Genomic DNA, 21,213 nt, shown 5'->3' on the forward strand with positions numbered 1-21,213 from the left:
ATAACAGAGTTTAAGATACTTAGGAATAAATTTAACAAATTTGCAACTGTACTAAAAAGTATAAAATTGCTGACAGAAATCTGTATAAATGGAGAGACATTTCATGTTGATTTATTGAAAGACCCAGTATATTTAGGTGGAGGTTTTCCTCAAATTAATCTATAGATTTAATACAATCTCCAACAAAATCCCTGGAGTGATTTTGCAAAAAAATAACAATCTGACCCTAAAATTTATATGGAAAGACCCAAATTAGCCAGAACAGTTTTTGTTTGTTTTGTGGTACTGGGAATTGAACCTAGGTCTTTGCCAGGGAAGTGTTCTACCACTAAGCTACATCCCCAGCCCCCAAACAGTTTTTATAAGGAACAAAGTTAGAGGAGCTACCTTTCCCAGTTTGAAGAACAGTCAGAGGAGAAGTAGAAGAACCAGAAATCAGTGGGTTCAAGATTGTTGAGAGTATTTCAGTATAGTCTCTGCCTTTAGGAAGAAAGAATAAACTCTCAAAGGAATTCTTAAAAGAGTAATCTAAACTTGGCCTCACTCCTTTTCTATGTGAACTGCTAAATTTCTGTTTAACTTTATATTTAATGATTTAACTGATAAGTAAGCATGTGAAAGGGTTTAAACACTAGTACCGTCTTTTCTCATGATGAAAATCTGTGCCAGTTTTTACTATACTGAACCATTAGAACTGAAGACTAGAGAAGTAAAGTTGCAATTTTACAACCATCAAATTTAATGATCTGAAAAGTTCAGATAGATGAATATTCTAGTGGAGAGGTTATGGCAAACTAAGTATGCTGCTGTTTCTCTCCTAGGGTCGTTTATTTTCCATCATCTGCTGAGATAAATATACTGAGCACTTTGAGAGCTCCTCTTCTAGATTGTAAACTCTTTTTTTAATTATATAGATCTTTTTTATTTGTTCTTATTAGTTATACATGACAGTAGAATGTATTTTAACACATTATACATATATGAAGTATAACTTCTCATTCTTCTTGTTATACATCATGTAGAATTACATTGGTTGTATAATCATATATGCACATTAGATTGTAAACTCTTTGAGGGCCAGGATTCTCTTTATTGTCCCTGTAATTCTCTCTTATAAGGTTTGCCATAAAAGATAATTCAGTAAATTTTGTTCAAATTAGTTAGATTCATTAACTTATTCTTCTAAACATGCCAGGCACATTGTAAGTACTCAACAAAATGTTAAAAATTAGTATCTTTTCCTCCCTACCCTATTCTGAACTCCTAGGCTGCTCATGGTTAATAGAAAGTTACTGATAGATAAACAATGTGTTAAATGCTGTGTGTTTGGAATAGATTTTAAGGAAACTTTGAGCCTATCTCTTCAGGAAATCAAGGATGAATCTCAATTTTCTGACTTCAGTGACTCTGAGAATGGCAGATCTTTTCTACAGCAGGAGGAGCAGGTTTGAGAATAGAGGTGGAGAAAATAGATAAGTTCAGGCTTTGATTATGTTGTTTGTATAATGTACTTATTTATGCACAAATGCATGTTTATGTGTATAAATATATGTGTGTATATGTGTACTTAAATATTTTATTACATAATCAATTTTACATACACATAAGTCTTTATATTTTATATCTGTATAATGTATGTGTCTAAGATGTATTTGTGTGTGTGTGTGTGTGTGTGTGTGTGTGTATATATATATATATATATAGAGAGAGAGAGAGAGAGAGAGAGAGTGTAAAGTATATGTATATGATATACACATAATAGATGTTGGAGACATATTCTCGTTATAAATAAAAGAGAACCATTCCAACCATTCTAACCTCATCATAAATGGGAATTTGTTGGAAAAACACCAAGTCATCAAAAAAACCCAAAACAACACTTAAATATTTTGATGTCATAAAGCATATGATCAGGAAGTAAATGGCCACTAGGATTTCTAGAAGCCAGTTGTCTGCATATCTCTGGCTGTCTTTTTTCAGTTTTTCCTGTTCTCACTTTCTGTTTTTCCTTTCTCATCCTGCCTCGTGTGTGTGTGTGTGTGTGTGTGTGTGTGTGTGTGTGTGTGGTGTGCTGTGCTGCGGTTTTAGGGCATTGTGCCTGCTAGTTACCTTTCTACCCCTGAGCCACATCCCCCAACTCCTGCCTCCTTATTTTTATATTATTTCTTATTTCTACTTCTCCCAATTTATCTACTTTATTATATCTTTCTCTTTGCAGTTTGACTTTCCTTTTGTAGACACTGAAGAGGTCTAACTTGATGCCCCTGTGGCTTTGTGTTCACACAAACAATACAAAATGAATAATATCTCAATCCTGCAACTTCTATGAAAGAGAATCAGATTTATCCACATGTTTATTTCTGGTCCATTTAGCTGTCGCCTAAGGACAGAACCAGGCTATGTAAATAAATTTTCCAGGGGTCCTGGCATCTCTTTCTCTATATATCTCTAGATAGCAAAAGAAGTCTTAGGCACGATTGAGATCTCTCAAGGAAACCGTATAGCGTAAGAAGTGAACTAAGTGTAGAACCATAGGGGCACAAAAATGTCTAAGGAACTGATGGCAGGAAAATAGTTGAGATTCAGTGAAGGAGTGGTCAGAAAGCCAGAACAAGAGCCAGAAGTAGATATCCTAGAAACCAAAAGGAAGAAAAAAAATTCAAATAAGGAGTATCTGAGATATTAAGTAAGGCAATTAAAATAATGCTTCTTTGTAAATTATTACAAGGGTTGTCTAATATAAGGCCCACTTTACATATTGATATTAATAAAACAGGAGTTATTTTTATATATTGAGCCATAAGCTATAAGACCAGACAGTTTATTTTTTGGCAAGCCTGTATTAATTCTAAATCCATATAGGTGCAAACTCCAGGAGGTAGAAGTAGATGACTGGAGGATTTTGTTTGATTACAGTATATATTGCTATTTTTTTCTGTCTCTTACTTTTCTGTTAGAATGAACAACTTTTTAATAATGTGGAGTTCTAATACCCAAGAGTACTTAATGTTTTTTGTTTTTAATTCTCCTTCAATCTTGATATGACTTACAGCATTCTGGAATTTGCTTATGGACCTCATAAGTTCAGGCTTGAACTATTCCCCTAGTTCACATAGCTATTTACTTGTCTTTTATGCCTCCTGATAAATTTTTCTCTACAAGCCAATGATGAAATTTGAACTTTCATTCCAAAGGAGTGTCTGTACTGGTCAGTCATCCATTATATTGATGTATTAGCCAAACATTGACTGACAAATGAATCTACAGAAAGCAATCCAAAAAGAAATAATTAGTTCTCTTCTACAGTATAAAAATCTCATATTTTAGAAAATGTTCCCACTAAAGCTATGCAGTTTTCTACCTTATAAAATGGGAAGAAGGCTATCTATGTCAAGGTTATTGAAAAATAATCAAATGAGCACTTTATAAGCCATAAAATGCTATACTGTTTAGCTAATGTTATTAATTTTACTGTCTTATTCCCTGCCTTCTGAAATATCAGTTTGTTTCTCTTGGTTTGCTGGAAGAAGTCAACTTCATAGCTGATATATAGGGCAAAGGGGATTGCTGGTTCTTTGGGTACTAAAGCACAATGTTGTCTACAGTTTCTAATGTTTCTAATTTTTAAAAAAATTCAGTTCCATTGTGTTTTTACTTTAAACATGGCTTAAAAGTTATGACAATTTTCTGGATTTTTTAAATGAGTTTGGCTTTTCGTATATACTTTCTGAATATAATATGATGCATAAAGCTATTGAAAGAAGCTTAGGTGTAATCCTCTGTGTTAATCATTATGTTTAAAAAAGTAAAATTTATAGCTGACCTTGGTTCAGCACCGAATTAGTCATCCCTTACTAATGCAGGATATTACATCAGGAATTCCTGGGTTAGTGTCCAGCCCTGAGCAGTCAACTTCTTAAGCTATTCTTTATAATAGCTCTCAGTTTAATGAAATTTTTTGAGTACCTACTATGTGTCAGGCACTATAATAGGCTCATCTCCATATTATTATTCAGATATTTTCAAATTTTAAATAAAATATAAATACTTGAGTATAATTGGTAATGAAATCTGTAGCCACTGGAAAAATGATACATGAGTATATAAATGTGGTAAAATAAGACAAGGGATTCATTTATAGCCAGAATTCTAGGGCTTTGGTTTTCTAGTTTAATTTTTACAGTGCTCAATGAAAGGCACATATAGAACATATTAATAACTGTGTAAAATTATTATTAACTGGTGGTTCCAGGAATCCCCATGACATGTCTGTTTCTTTATACTAGTCTCAGCTTCCAAAAAAGAAGAATTAATAACAACTTTCATTTATTGAGTACTTACAATGTTCATCATAACAACTCCATAGCAACTTCTACAGGGTTTAGCAACTTATTCATGATCACACAGCTAATAAGTGACAAAGCTCTTTTTCAAAACCACCTCAGCATGACTTTGTAATCAATGTTCTTTCCCACGATACCATCCTGTTCCCAAACCCCAAAACAGTCATCTGGCTATGTGGATATACTGGTGATGCTAGAATTAATAATGTATTAATGTCTTTTACCTTCCTTGGCTAGAGATAACTTTTTTTTCTTTAAAAATTTTTTCTTTTGGTTTTTTAGATATATAACTTTAATTTGAAAATATTAAGACTGGTTTACATCATATTGTAAAATAAAATTCATTCCTTCTCTTTTTCCTTTGCAGCCTTTCATCATGTTTCTGTTTATCCAAAGAAGGAGCTTCCTTTTTTCATCCATTTTACAGCAGGACTGTGTTCTTCTACAGCAATGATAGCCCTTCTCACACACCAATTTCCTGAAATCATGGGTGTTTTTGCTAAAGCTGTAAGTATGATCTCAAGGACTTGTGTAGAATATTTGTAAAACACACAAGACACCATCTCTGGTTTGTTTGGACTAACCCAGATGAGCAGTGAAAGATATTTGTTAGAGTAAATTACAGGAATCAATTTGTAAAGTTACTGCCACAAATATGTCAAACATAAATTTCTGGTGATTTGAGCTATATACTTCTGTTGCTTTAAAATTTAAAGAATACAATGCTATAACTTTATAAAGTTGTTCTTTGTAGATAACTTCCAGTGATAAACAGCATTCACTACTAGATAAAGAACATTCAAATTATTTTTTTTAACATTATTGCATTTTCTTTGGCCTTTAAAAATCTCCATGTTTTGCTGGGCATGATGGTGCATGCTTGTAATCCCAGCAACGTGGGAGGCCGAGGCAGGAGGAATACAGGTTCGAGGCCAGCCTCAGCAATTTAATGAGACCCTCAGCAACTTGGCTCGACTTTGTCTGGAAAATAAAAAGAACTGGTGATGTACTCAGTGGTAAAATGCCCCTCAGTTAAGTACTCAGTACAAAAAAAGAATAAGCTCCCTATTTTGTAAACAAGCCTTTTGATTTTTCCATTTACATTAAATCATTAGTTCTAAGGATTTGCTGAACTTGAAAATCAACTGGGATGGAGAATAAGTAGGTAAAATGGGACAGACAGAATGTTTGCCTTGCATTCAGAATGTGCTTCTATATTCAAAGGTTCTCTTAATTTGTCTGTTTGTTCATGTAGACCTTCCAAAATCTTGGATATAGAGCTATGGATAGGCCTTTATTTTTATATTTACTCTTTAATTTTGAATTGTCCACTTCCCAGCTCACTAAGTACTTAAGGACTGATATTAAAGAGGCTATTCCATCACTATTCATTCTTCTATATAAATTTGTTGATTATTGTCACTGGCTCAAAATTACCAAAGATAATTCTCCTAAAATCTCTGAAGACTTTTTAGAAATCCATCTTTTCTTGTCATCTTTGTAGTCTTACTAGGTAATAAAAATTAAAACCTGAAAATATTTAAAATGCTAATTCATTATATTCCCAAATATAAAAGCACTCAGAGCCATAGAAAAACTAGTCCTTACTTGGTCTTCTATTTTCTGTATTTTTTCCTATATACTTTCATTCTGACTTCCTGTTTCTCTCACAATTTCTTTGCTTGCTTTAAGAATAGTTTATTGTGTGCCTTATAGACCAGTTGGCTTTCTCTGGCACCAGTGGTAAGAGCACTGGTTTCCCTTTCTCCCTGAGGTCAACTGTACAATGTGTTAAGTTGCCATTGGCTATAGGCCTGGGAGTCTGAGAATGCATTGATTCTGGGACAGGCTTCAAGAAGAATGAATTTCCACTGTTGTTCAGGGAGTATAGATATTTAAGTTGGAAACTGACTGTTTCCTTTTAATGTAAAAAGGAAGTTTGTGATTAATTATATCATAACTCTGTTGTTTGTAGTGTGCTGATTGGGAATTGAGTGCATCTCAAACTGAAATGACCTTACTGTGTAATCTGGTATGGAAAAAACAAAACAAAAACAAAAAAACAGGACTAAAAAGGAAATTTCATTCACTTAATAGCTAGGAAAAAGGCATACCTGTGTATTTAAAAGATACAGGCAAGCAATGGGAGGGATGATCCATGGGTTTCTTTCAGGGCAGTGGATTGGGAAGGAGGAGGTGTAGAGCAAGGAGATCTAAAATCTGGAATAGGTATGTAGCAATTGTTAGTAGTATAGTTCCATGAGTTACTAGCTAAAATTAATGCAAAGTGTAGTCAGTGTATGCTCTATTCATCCTTGTTGGTGTGTTATAGTAACTGCCTTTACCTAAGAGGTCACTAATTGCACCTGAAGAGTCTTAAAGATTACTTAGCATAAGTTCTTTAGCATTTCTCTAGCAGTGTCTGAGAGTGAAGAATTACATATTTGAAAGTGAAAAGTTTCCTTTTTGATTCTAGTTGATGAACAATAAAACAAACATTTATTCACTATCTTTGGGTATTTGTGTGGTTGGTAATAGCAGCATTTCTCATATGGTAGTTCCAAAGGCAGGTCTCATTTGAAAGTTAATGGAAAATAATTATAGTATGGGCAGTCTCAAGTTCATAAACACAACTTACAAATGTCTTGACAAAAAAAATAGTAAGGGAACTAGAGGCCCAAGTTCTAGTTATTCACTCCATGCACTAGGAGCACCAGCCTCACCTAGGAACTGGTTAAAGGTGCAGAGCTTCAGGCACCACTGCAGACCTCCTGAATCAGAATCTACATTTTAACAACATCCCCAGGTTATTCTATATGCATTTTAAGCTTAAGAAACCTTGTTCTGTTCTCTTTCACCAATATGAGGGATGCAGAACACTTGCTAGTGCCATATCATCCAGGTGGAGAAGTATTGCAGAGTGGTTATGAGCAGAGACTCTGAGGACCATACTACTTTACTTTATATTCTAGCCCTTATATTTATTGGCTATGCAGCCACAGGTGAGTTTCTTAACCTTTTCTACCCTTTCTAAAAAAAAAAAAAAATTTAGTTGTAGATGGACAAATACCTTTATTTTGTTTATTTATTTTTATGTGGTGCTGAGGATCAAACCCAGGGTCCCACACATGCTAGGCAAGCGCTCTATTGCTGAGCCCCAACCTTAGCCCCAACCTTTTCTATCTTTAATTGTAAAATGAGAATAGTGCTAACTGCGTATAGATTTTGGGGAGGGTTAAATGAGCTTAAAATATATCAAGTATTTAGAACCGTGTCTGCCCACAATAAAAAGTAGGTGTTAGCTGTTGAACCTTCATCATTGTCACAAAAGAGCCTTCACCTTGTTTGGAGGAGTTGTATCCTAATAGTTGTATCCTAATCAAAATGCATTTTCCATAGAAACTGAAGCATAAATGGTAACTTGAGTGTCATTTAAACAATATTATTAGCATTATACCCTTAGCATATTATATATATGTGAACCACAAAGAGAGAACTGTTTCAAGTTTCTGGCACTGGAAAACTGCCTTATAAAATAAAGCCTGTTGGCATATTGCAAGCTGCCTCTATTAGGATTTTCAGTTAAGTCGGGAAAGGATGAAGTACATATTTGTTTTATTTTCCAATGCTAGGGATTAAACCCAGAGGTTGCTACTACTAGGCTATATTCCCATTTTTTTTTTTTTTTTTTTAATTTTAAGACAAGGTCTGAGTTGGCCAGTCTGGTCTCAAACTTGTCATCCTCCCGAGCTCTCAGCCTCCTGACAGCTGGGATTATATAGCTGTACCACCACATCCAGATTATGAAATATGTTTGAAATGTATTTATATTTTTACTTGGTAAGGTGAAGCCATTCAAGAGAATATCCTAAGCTGAGCATGGTTGTGTGTGCCTGTAATCCCAATGACTCAGGAGGATCACAAGTTCAAAGACAGTGTTAGCCACTTAGAAAGGCCCTAAGCAATTTAATGAAACCCTGTCTCAAAATTAAAAAAAAAAAAATCTAAATTTATTTATTGTTACCATTGTCGTTTCCTTATATAACACTTTTTATATTAATTCACATGCTAGAGTAAATTCAATTTTAATTTCTTAAAATGTATTTGTTACAAATTTTATGATGCCTGGCACTGGGGATTAATGGTTTTTAATAATTCTCATGGCACATCAGATTTTGATAAACAGAAGAGAATGAACTAGAATGGTAGTGGTTTTAATGCCTCTAGTTTTTCATGGTATAATGCTCTGTGGAATAAGACTTAATATTTTTAACAAATTAGGCCTGCGCCCCCACCCCTGCTTTTTTTTCCCCCTCCTGGTTGAGATGAAAACCTGGTCTGACATTAGACATACAGCAATGAAAAAAGTTGCATAAATCCCTAGTGATGTGGAATGTGCTGATATCAGAGCTGATACTCTCCAAGGCCAGAATTCCTGAAAAAGGAAAAATTGCTTTTAAGTGGTAGGTCATTTTCTCACCTGCTTTGAAGCCTGCTGGGTTAAATATGAGAGTTCAAAGTAAGGGTAGCCAGCAAACCAACTGAACTGGAATCTGATTCTGCTTATCTGAAAGGAGCTTCTTTATTTAAGAGCAGCACTGCCCTCTCCTTAGAGAACCAATCTTCATCTACTCTGGCCCCTTTCATTTCCCTCTTGCAGAAAAAGCTTTCTCTTTAGTATAAGGCTCAGGAGGGTGTTATCACAAAAGTATTGTATTTGGGGATTTCACCAACTTACTTATGAATTCAGGCACTGAATTGAGAATTGTGTTTGAATATAAAAGTTCCTGGTTGGATTTTAACTAAATAGGGCAGTCTTTGCAATGTTGGCAGAAGTTATTAGGTTAAAGACAGGAATCAAAAAGATTCTCGAATTGTTTTACTAAAGCAAAACTTTTGTTGAATTTCACTGAGCACATGCTGTAGCTGTGCTGGGGTGGGAATGGGCCTTGTTTCCAACATATTTCTACTAATCTTTATGTGGGAAAATGTGGTTGGACATGCCAGTGATGAATTTCTGAGCAACTCATAATTGGCTGGCTCCACTGTAACTAGGGCCTTACAATCTGCTTGATTAATTCTTTAAGGACTACATTAGCCAAGTTGTATGATTTCCAAAGATATAGAAGGTCAGATGTTACACTAACAAAGGACCTCTCTACAGAGTATCTCACTGGGGTTTCTTCAGGCTCTTCCTAAAAATAATTAAAAATTTTCTCCCCAAAATTACATTTTTCAAAATAATAAGCAGATATAAGTGCCAAGTATTTTTTTGTTTTGTTTTGTTTTGTTTTTTTAACTGAATAGTGAACAAAACTTTGGGGAAAGTTTGTCTACTATTCTCATTTTTCCCAGGGCAAAGATCACCTTAAGAACTAGGGGAATTGACAATTTAAACTAAATATTGATTGATATGTACCAGTAGAAAAATATGATTATTTCTAAAGGTTCTCAGTTTTTCATTGCCATAAGCAGTAACTTGAAAGCTGTTTTTAAGTGAAAGATCTTTTTTTTATATTCTCCATCTGACTTCATTAATGCTAAAAATGTGTGATAGTTGACTACCTCTTTTAAAAAAATTTTTTTTTCAGTTGTAGTTGGACACAACACCTTTATTTATTGATTGATTTCTATATGGTGCTGAGGATCAAACCCAGTGCCTCGTATATGCTAGGTGAGCGCTCTATCACTGAGCCACAACCCCAGCCCCTGTATCTCTTTTCTTAATACACATGTATAAGAAATTAATGTTCAGAAATGAAACTGACAGTTTTTTTCATCTTGTTTGAAAATGAATTATTTTTCAAAGCTTTGAGACTTTTTTAGTTCATAAGGACTGATAGTTTTTAAACATTTTGAATTATAAATTATTGTTCTGTAACTAAGCTATTTCCACAATAATATATCTGAGATTTTCCCAAAGACTCTACAGATCATAAAATGAACCTATTGTGTAAGGTTGAAAATCTTTAACATTTACAATTTTGTTCCATTGTTAATGCCTCTAAAGTCTTTATTTGGGCAGTCTGGTATATCCAATTTTTATTTTCTGTATCAGCTGGACTATTTGTAGCAAGAGAAAAGATATTTTTTTATTTTGTAGAGTTATTTGTCATGCTTTATCCTTTTTATTTTCCCTCAAAAAGACTGAGACAGAAATTTGTGAAATTGCTAATATCCTTTATTCAAATTTTCTAAGTACTGAACTCACCTTTTCAAAAAAAAATTAATAATAATAGAAGTTAGGTCAATGTAGTCTTCACTACACTCATTCTCCAGCCACATACTAGCATGCTTCACACATGCTAGGCAAGTGCTCTAACTCTGAGCTACATCCCAAGCCCTTTTTTACTCTGAGACAGGATCTCACTCAGTTGCTCAGAATGGCCTTGAACTTTCATCCTCTTGCCTCATCCTCCTGAGTAGCTGGAATTATGGGTGTCCACTCCCATGCCCAGCAGGATAATGTACTTTTTTGGGCGAGAGGCGGGTTGTTCCAGGGATTGAACTCAGGGGCACTCGACCACTGAGCCACATCCCCAGCCCTATTTTGTATTTTATTTAGAGACAGGGTCTCACTGAGTTGCTTAGCATCACTCTTTTGCTGAGGCTGGATTTGAACCTATGATCCTCCTGCCTCAGCCTCTCAAGCCCCTGGGATTACAGGCATGTGCCATGGGGCCCGGCTAGGACAATATACTTTTTATTTTTAATGCATGTCTATATCCTTTCCTCAGAATTGAATTTGAAGTTTGCAAACAGCACCCGTTTTTCCTGTTACCATATGCCTGTGAAGTTTACAAAAGCTCTCCCTGAATTTGGCAGTGTATTTGATCATTTTTCCTCTCAAAACTAAAGTCTTGGTGCCAAAGTTTAGGACAGCTATCACTAACTGATATATTTATTCCTTAATCATTAGCACTTGGGGCATTTGGATTGCTTAGCAGTTTTTAGTAGAGCTGTGTTTAGATAGGTGACATAAACTGCTCATTCCAAAACCATTAAACTATTGATATTAGAATTCACTTTAGGAAACCTGTTGTGTTTGTTTTAGAAAACATCTTTGTCTTTTGTAGATCCAACATAGTTCTCTAAATGGAGAGAATAATGGGACACAAAAGAAAATCATAATCTTGAGGAATAATTTATATCTTTTTCCTTGAGTGGAGTTTTGCAACCTTCCCTGATCAACCAAGTTTCTAATATTCGAAAGAACAAAATTAATAAAACTATTTAATGTATTAAACTCTAAGCTAAAAGTAACTTAGATTTCATTTAGTTCTTTTCCATTTAAGAGTTTATACTTATTATTTTTTCTTATTAGAGGACAAATTATAATCTAATGATTTAGATGCAAAATTTGAGGCATCGAAGTTAGATAATGTGCCTAAAAGCTCATGGTTTCAATAATAGAGCACTTCACAATTAATACAAAAACAAGTACAAAATAAATTTCCCTAGCATGAGCAAGGCCGTGGTTTCAATCCCCAGTGCACGCCTCCCTAAAAAAAGAGTAAATTTAAAACCAGATATATAATGATGGAGTAGTGATAATCAAGTGGTTTTGCTAGAGAAGTATTCCTGAAGAGTTAAATTAGAAGAGAGTTTTAAATGAAAAAAGCTGATGTGGGTTGCCAGAAAAATAGAAAGGGTCTTTAAATTGGAGAAATGCTTACCACCAAAGATATCAGTAGACAAATAAGCTGCACATGGGATCTCTTCACGTATATAAGTCTATTTGATGAACTCTGATGCTTTAAAATAAAAGAGTGCACATTTGCTTTTCTGTCTTTCAGAAAAGCATTGGTCCACTCTAATTTCATTCCTTCTCTTGCTAATTAGCCCCTTAAAAAAGAATGCTATTTGGGACCAGGCATGGTGGTGCATGCCTCTAATCCCGGTGTTCGGGAGGCAGAGGCAGGAGGATAGCAAGTTCAAATCCAGCCTCAGCAAAAGCAAAGTGTTAAGCAACTCAGTGAGACCCTGTCTCTAAATAAAATACAAAATAGGGCTGGGGATGTGGCTCAGTGGTCGAGTGCCACTGAGTTCAATCCCCACTACACCCTCCCCCCCAAAATTAATAATAATAAAAAGAATGCTATTTGGTCATTTACATCACATACATAACTGTATAAAGGATGCCAGCCTCTTTGACTGCTTAAAATATACAGTAATAATGAAGAAACAGTAAACTCTGGTTTGTGATGATTCAGTGGGAATTTGACCAATGCTCTGAAATATTGGGGGGGGGGGACATTTTAATGTATCTTATGTTTCAACATTGTCTTCTTTCAAAATCAAATTAAAAGTTTGTGAAGTTTTTGTGGGGAGAGTTAGATGAATAAAATAAACTTTTAGTTTAAAATATCAGAATTTGAGAGATTTTTTTTTTTCTAACAGAATTTTAGGCAGTAGTTACACTTCTAGTAATTACATCAGTGGGCAGGAAACTTATGTGTGTTCCTTAAGGCTGATGAGTTCTCTGTTTTTACAAAGATAGACTTGATTTTACTAGTATTCTAACTGGAGTTAAGGGGGGCCAAAATTATCTCATTAAAATTATTTTAGGTCCATCTTTTATTTATTTTTCTTTCTTTCTATTAGTACTGAGGATTGAACTCGGGTGCTCCACCATTGAGCTAATTCTCTATCCTTTGGATTTTTTATTTAGAGACAGGGTCTTACTGAGTTGCTGAGGCTGACCTCGAACTTGGGATCCTCCTGCCTCAGCCTCCAAAGCCATTGGGATAACAGGCATGCAACCACAACATCTGGCTTTAGGTCTATTTTGACATTAGCCAGAAAAGAAATTATTTGAGTTTTAGGTGATGCTCAACAAAATTAAGAGAGGAGATATTCAGAGAATTCAAAGTAAGTAATCACCTTCCTACCTCATTCTATAATTTCAGTCATTCTGGAAATAAAACATGTATATGTTATTCAAAGTGTAGAAAAGGACCATATCCCTTTTCTTTGAGCACTCTTGCCTGTAGCCAATATGACATACAGAGAGAAATAGTTTGGAGGAGAATTTAAGAAGGGAGCATATTCTCACACTCTTTGTTAGAAACACACCAGCTCTTGTTCTTATATTTTCAATATACTTGAGTCCCCCTGCCTTTTTTTTCCTGAAGCCAAAGTTCAAGCTTTTACTCCCAGGTAGTAGCAGCTTTTCAATTAAATTTTAATTTCTTAGTTTTGTTAGACTTCTATCTAGAGCACAGCCACAGCTGTTCTTGGCAGGCAAATACATTGCTGTTTTTCCCTCAGTCACAATGAGATAGAAAAATGTTCTCTAGCTGGGGTGTGGATGAAGGCACTTAACTAATCTTATACATAATTCATCCTTGGTTGCTGGGGTACTCAAAGTTGAAACTTTGCCGTCTGATAAAAATCAGCTGGATTTTTTATTTACTTGACTCTGACCTCTTTGGAGGTTTAGCCCTTACTGGGAGCTCAGAGATGCTAATTCAGCTAAGCCCTGGCTATGAAGACTTTTCTTATTAATTTGCTCTTGGTCTGTTTTAGGTATTGTAATACCACCTTTAAAAAACAAAACAATAAGGGGCTGGGGTTGTGGCTCAATGGTAGAGGGCTGGCCTAGCATGCATGGGGTACTGGATTCAAACCACATAAAAATGAAATAAAGATATTGTGTCCACCTACAACTAAAAAAATAAATATTTATAACAAAACAAAAATGATTAGAACATACAGTTCAGAGTCCTGAATACCCTGAAAAGAGTCTCCTTTAAGTATTAGCTTATTACATGGAAGAATTTCAAAAGGTGTGTCATAATTTATTATCAAAGTTTAGGTTTTGTAAGAGCCTCAGCATTTTAAAATATTGTAACTATTATTCCATAACATGCTAAAATATGCTAATGATTATTATATAACATACTATGTTTCTTAGTCTTTAATTCTTTGCATTAGGATGTTACCACTAATGGATCTATTTGTTCACTGTTTAATTCAATGAACAAATCTTTGTTGGGTACTTTTTGAGGTATAAAATATACTCTTTATTCACAAGTAAACTCCTTGTTTAGTGGTAGGGATTTGAAAAAGGCATGAAAATGTGTTGATATAAGATAGAGGCCACAATTGATTAGTTCATCCTTTCATATTAATTCATTTGAGGTGAAGTTGCTGACAAGTTATTTCAAGTGTCTTTCATAAAGTAACCCCAAAAATCAGTCTAGATAAAAGGTACTTCTTTGCAGAAGGATATTTTTGCTTAGGGTTCCTTTAAGTCAAACATGAAAATATAGAAAGAATATAGCTGCCAATATCCATGTATTTATAAACAGTAATATTCATTGTAGTGTTTATATATGCAGTTTAGAATTTATCAAACAATGAGGAGCTCCTCAACTATTTAAGTAAGAAATATCTGACCTCAGATTCACATGGTAACTGCCATAAGACAGAAGCCTCTATGCTCATATATTTTCCTCTTTAATATATTCTCATTCCTAGTAATGACAGATTAATAAGGACTAAAGGAGTCCTCATTTTGAAAAATGAAATAGTATGATGTCATTGTGAAGCAGAATGAAATAGTTAGAGCCAGAATTAATCGGCTCTATGTACATGTGAGAGAGAATTAAGACAGCCACCCAGAATTTCCTAGAGCACATTTGTTAATGTCAAAGCTTCATCCTGCAGTCACTAATTCTGAAAATAGGCACATATCATGTTAATTTAAAAATTAAAAAGATGTCAGAGTAAGGCGCTTAATAAGGTTCCTTTGCCTATGATTCCAAGCTAAATTTTACCAATCAATTCTGTATCATTGATAATTCTGCCTTTTTCCAGAGAGAACCACCAAGATTATTTCTTCTCCAGGAAACTGAAAAAATTTATCCTATCTTAATTGGGCTATCTCAGTCAAGTAACTGGATTGTTAGGTATGACTTTGGAAAATATATCTTAAAATAGACATAGAACCTTTTCTTGAGGAGTTTATATAATTAAACATGTAATTGATCAATATGGAAAAATGATGAAAGTAAATGGAGTAGAAGAGTAGTAGGCCCAAGGTTTTACTAGAGGGTTGAAGAATATACTGATTGAACTCAATGCTGTAGAATAAGAAAGAGATGATTTGAATAATGCCTTGGAGACAGAAGATTGAGTATCAAACTTTGGAATTTCTTGGTGCCCTTTACTTTTCTATCAATCTATCTGAATTTGCCAAACCTACTGGAACAAAGCAGAAATTTATTATTCTTTGGGTAGGATTAGCATCTTCAGATAGTAATTTAGATGCATATGGCATCTTCCAATTTGGAAGTTTAATTTTTATATGTTAGAGGAATATTCATATTTCTGAGTGGTAAGGATTCCACTCTTATCCATTCACCTGTGTTCCTGTTTATACTAGTAATTGTGTCTGTTAACATGAGGTTTCCAGAAAGACTTAAATGAATTTCAGCCTCTTGAGTTCTTGTGAAGCCACTACCTATTCCTATAGGACTTGAATGAAGATAAGGAACTCAGTTATTTAACCTTTTTAATTTTTTTTTTTTCAGATGGCATTGAGAGTAACCATACCTCTGGTTAGGCCTCAAATTCCATATTGAATTTTTTAAATTGCTTTTTGAGCAATAACTTTTCTCTGGTTGCTTAACCAGTCATACACGTTGAGACTTCTGTCTCTAGACCTATTTTATAATAGCTGCTCTGGGAGAACAGATGAAAAATAATAACTCAGTTAGATATTTTATGAGTATTGAAATCCCTTCCATTCAGAAATGTAAATAAAATAACCAGCATGAGCAATCAGCTTATGTCAGATTCCATGGGTTTATGTTACATAGGGAAATTATAGTGCAACCTGAAACATGCTTCTTAATGAATTCATAGTGGTGTCACAGTTGAATGTAAACCCTTGAGCTTTTCTTTTGTGAAGGGTTTCAGAAATCACCTTTTATAAACTGCCTGGGGAGGGGAAAAAACTAAGAGGATACTAACAAATGCTATAACTGTTAAGTGGCTGCCTTCCTTTCAGCACCAAAAGGTACCACTTAAGTAAAGCAGAAACCTAGGATACTGCTCACCTTTTGGGTTATTCAGTGTGCACAAAAGTATGTATACTGTGTGGTGCCATGTTAGGTCAGACTCACAATCTAAAATGTATTCCATTTCTGAAAGTGGCACCAGGGAACTGCTGTGGAAGTTCAAGGTTGCCCTTGTACTTCTTATCCTAACAGGTTAGAGATTTTCAGCTAAAGAGTATGACAGAGCCTGGTAAAGAACTGGTTTTTCCTTCACAAAATTTAAGAAACTAGAATTTATCTCCCATCTCTGCTGCTCCAGTGCCCTATAATATACTAGAACCATCTCATTTGATACTGAATTAGTTTTGGAATATCTAAAGCCTTTTTCCAGCTCCCCTGTTTTCACTATGACCTCAGATATCTGATAGCCACAAAAATTCAGTATACCAAATGGAATATAGGGGATTTGTCAAGTTTTAAGTTGGAAGTGAGGAAAAAATGTATTTTCTATTTGAAATTATTCCTTTTTCAAATTTAATTTATTAAAAGTTTGGCTTGAGACTGGGGTTGTGGCTCAGAGGTAGAGCACTTGTCTGGCATGCGTCAGGCACTGGGTTCGATCCTCAGCACCACATAAAAATTAAAAAAATAAAAGATATTGTGTCCACCTATAACTAGAAAATAAATATATAAAAAAAGTTTGGCTTGATGGATGCCAGGTGCTGAGCCTGTACGTCTACATTAATGCATCACAGTCTGGATAGGGTATTTAATATCTCCTTCTTAGCCTAGAATTTCAAATGATTAGGATCTATAGTTAATGATACATAAAATTTTGTTGATCTTTATAATGCACATGTCTTTTAGTCCCCATGTCTGTATCAAACGAGCTCATTCTTGTGTTTTCCCATAAGTGTCTTCGTATTTACTGACATACATCAAGAGGTTGTGTGGCTTGTAGGGGACTCTGAACCATTTGACAGTCTAGGTACATAGTCATCCTATATTATCTAAGCCCTGATTTCATTATTCTAGTCTTCTTTTATTCCCCCAATGTATATAATGTGTACTTGCTTGAAATTCCTTATAACAAGCACATTCTTGCTTCTAAGTTTTAGCATATACCAGATCCTCCTCCTCCTTCTTTTTTTTTTAACACCAGGGATTGAACCCAGGGATGCTTAACCACTGAGCCACATCCCCAGCCCTTTCTATATTTTATTTAGAGACAGGGTCTTGCTGAGTTGCTTAGGGCCTTGCTAAATTCCTGAGGCTGGCTTCAAACTCATGATCTTCCTGCCTCAGCCTCCTGAGCTGCTGGGATTACAAGCGTGTGCCACCGTGCCTTGCCCCAGTTCCTTCTTTAGAATGCCTTTCCCTGACTGTCCTCCAATATTTCATGCCTTATCTTATAAAATTCCAAATCTAAAGTCACCTCCTATAGAAAGCCATTTTTGGTTAATCTCATTCACCTGATTCCTTTATTCTAAGACTCATTTCCTAGTCTGTTAAACCACTTTGCTTCTTTATAATTGCTATTTCTGTACATTGTCACCCAACAAGTACAGTCATTCTAGGAATGATGATCTTCCTGTATTCTCTTGTCTTTGTTTATTCAACACAAACCTTTTGAAGACCCATTGACAACATTTTCAGTTTCCTCAGAGTTCCAGTCTACCTTCCATACCCTTTCCTTTTACTTACAGTTACATTCCTAGAGAAACAAGGCATGTGTTCTGGCCTTGGCTTTCACCACAGCACGTGTGTGGCAGCCTGTTAAATAGGTCCCTGCAGTTGGAAAGGATTTTAACCCCTTGGTTTGACAATCTCTGCATTCTACTCAGACACCTTCAAGAAGCAGATGTGAGAGCAGAAGTAGCTTGGAGGTGGAGTAGGGATATTTCCACTGAAAGCCAAGTTAGTGTTCTTCTTTTTAACATAAGACCTATGAAGCTGCTGTCGTCAGCAGCTCACCCGACACTCTCCTGCTCTGCCTCTTTTCTAGGAGTCAGGGTTAGTTTAAGAAAAAGCCTCTTGCTAGAAGCCATGACCTCGTACTTTTATCCCCTCCATCTGGTGTGTGGCCTCATGGGGCTGTGCTGCTATGCAAGAGGTGAGCAATGGAATTCTTTAGATGATGACTTCTGAGCCCACATGCGGAGTTCAGTGGGGGTGGGAAGCAGGGAGAGCAATGAGAGCCAAGATCGATGGACCAAAAAGTAAGGTTTGCTAGGGGAGAAATCCTAACTATATAGGTAGACTATTTTCCTGAGATGTTCTCTAGCTCAGAGTCTCAGGTCAGGGAGCTATAGCTTCTTAGATCTGTGATTGATGCTCCTGCAGCTTTCCCTTCTGCCTTCACAGTTGGGGTGAACCAGTGAGATAGGTAAGGTATTTGAGGGTTTTTTGTGTCTCTAATGGAATACATTCCAGGATCTAAGAGGGAAGGGTTCCCCTTGCACATATCCTCTATTGGAGCTGCTTTTCTTCACTGTCTTGCACCTAAACAGAGGTCCAGATTTTGAATGAAGGCGGGAGGAGAGCAACAAAAAGTTTTGATCAAGTGAAAATTTTTTGTCTGCCTCATCTCACAGGGATTTCTCTGCAGGGCAGATGCCTCTTGTTTTGGTGTAGATGAATTGTGTCTCAGCTAGAGGTCCCAGGATCTTTACTAAGCCCTGGTTAGGCATCTGGGCTGGGAGAGGATGGTTTCTTAGCACCCTTATTACCTGTTCTCACTTTAGAAACTCAAGAGTTGACAGCATTTTAAAAAAGAATGAAGTCTCAAAGGAAATTCTAGTGTATACTTTAAAAGCCCAGAGTCTTAATAGTTTCCTCTCATGGTTTCTCGTGACTACTTCTACTCTGTCTAGACATTTAGCAACACTTGAAAAGAACTAGATAAAATTAAAGCAAAAATGTTAATGTTAATCTAAAAAAAGAGAAAAAGGACTACAAAGAACGAGGAGCCTGAGTTGGCTAAATGTGAGATACTTTGTATAGTGAGCACCTGGTAGTGGTGGAAATAGTGGCCAAGTGGCAAAAAGAGAATGTTGATGATGTTCAGACAGGCACAGGCTATTCCTTTGTAAACTTGGCTCAGATGTATTCTTCTAGCCATCCTAAGAGTCCTATGGGGCTTGAACATTTTGTAGCAATTTCTGTTCTGAAGGTGCTAGTACCCTGGTGCCCCCAGTCCTAGACATTCTCATGGTTTGAGGCAAGTACCCAGAATTTAAAGTCAGAAGACCTAGGTTTGGGTTCTAGCTGGGCCACTCACTGTTAGTGTGATCTTGGACAAATCACTGACCTTCTGTGAATGGCATCCTTTAAATGGCATCCTTTAAACCCCTATATCACAGGATTGTTGCAAGAATGTACATACACACACTCAGGCATTTTGTCAACAATAAGGCTTTTTAGGAACCATATTGTCATTCTTGGGGAAAGCCCCAATTTGAACATTATCAAAGAATGAATCTATGGTTGAAACCATCTTTCTTTTTTTCTTCACTCAGTATAGCCTGTTTGGTCAGAAACAGAAACAGGGTTTTAATATCAAGTTTTCAGATTTTGGCTTCTTTAGTCAAAGAGAGAGAATGCCCATGTGCAACTGCTCTGTCCATAGATTCATGGGCAGAATGGCAGTGAACAAAGGAAAATTTTAAGCCAGCATATTTCAGAGTTAGGGGACAAAGAGGAGAATGCTTATCTTGTATGTTCAAATCATGGGAAGCTAAAATATTTTAGGTAAATGAGGAAACTCTACTAAGATGCTCAGAGATCATTTAGGCCATGAATGAGAAGTAGGGGAATGAGCTTATAAATTCTTTCTCTCCTTTATCTCTTTTACCTTTCGAGTTAGGATTTGGTGTATTACTCACATCCCAGTGGCTACTGCCTGAAACCTGTCAATCACCCAAAGAAAAAACAGTTTCTGGGAAAGTGTTCAGTGCAACTGTGACACATTTATCCTAGTGAAGTCACTGCTTGGTCTCTTTCACTTCCTCTCTCTTATGAACATCATCCCTAAAATCCAAAACCATTCTGTTTTCTAACTCAATAATAGTTTAAAACCAGTCATAAGCAGCAGGCCATGCAATTCTACATACCTCATGCAGTCACAGGAAACTACCCCACCAGAGCACTGTCTCCAGCATGAATCAGCCTTAAGCTGTACTGCTTCAGCCACTCCTGCTTAGGTGGCAGTTCTCCACCCTTGATGTCTTCTGTCCATAGCCATTCAGCCTCATTCCCCCGCTACCTCCTGGAAGAGTACTAGTTCCCATGCAGTTGCCTGCATATTGGTAATGCAGCTTTATAACTTGGTTACAGCTGTACCCTGTTCTTAATACACTTTTTGAAGGATTTGTTGAAAATCTAGTTGCTTTTGTGGGGATTGGATGAAGGGACATGACTACAACTTCCATGCAGAGAGAAGCTACATGTGCATCCATATGTGTGCACCTCCTGTATGCCCATGTCTGTGCTTTTTGCATGTGTATCTTCGTGGTTGTGCTTGGGCTGACACGGCAGAGTAAAAAGAAAGCATCTCTTTCTTATTTTACCACATTGCTTCAAAGATGCCCAACCCCCGTAGTAGCAGGCAGTTCCCAAGTGGAGGGTGGGGGCAGAGGCCTCCACCAAGGCCATCAATAACCAGGTGTGAGCTACAGGTCTCTGTGTAATGTGAAGCTCTCCCGTATTTCATTTCTGCACCCAGGGGGCAGCTCTGCAGGATTGCTTACGGAGAGCTCTGTGTCTGGCACCTCTCTCCACTAGGCCCAGGCGCCCAGGGTCCCACCGACCTGCCCAGGAATGCATCACATTGTTCTCTGGTGCTGTAATTTGGCTGCAGGAGTTAG

The 21,213-nt window shown here is 36.2% G+C and overlaps 1 protein-coding gene across 14 annotated transcripts in view; it reads left to right on the forward strand.

Annotated features, from left to right (window-relative positions):
- St7l (suppression of tumorigenicity 7 like) overlaps window positions 1-21,213 on the forward strand; it is a 156,055-nt gene that overhangs the window by 64,787 nt on the left and 70,055 nt on the right. For 12 of the 14 annotated variants that reach the window (XM_076863013.1, XM_076863004.1, XM_076863008.1 and 9 more), the window contains one exon: window positions 4,711-4,850. In XM_076863013.1, coding sequence (XP_076719128.1) covers window positions 4,711-4,850 — 140 coding nt within the window. Of the gene's footprint in view, window positions 1-4,710; window positions 6,915-11,419; window positions 11,669-21,213 lie in introns of those variants that run through there. The other 2 variants (XM_076863006.1, XM_076863012.1) reach the window with 2 other exon arrangements.

The sequence above is a fragment of the Callospermophilus lateralis genome, chromosome 7, assembly GCF_048772815.1.
Source record: "Callospermophilus lateralis isolate mCalLat2 chromosome 7, mCalLat2.hap1, whole genome shotgun sequence".
Classification (NCBI taxonomy): Eukaryota; Metazoa; Chordata; class Mammalia; order Rodentia; family Sciuridae; genus Callospermophilus; species Callospermophilus lateralis.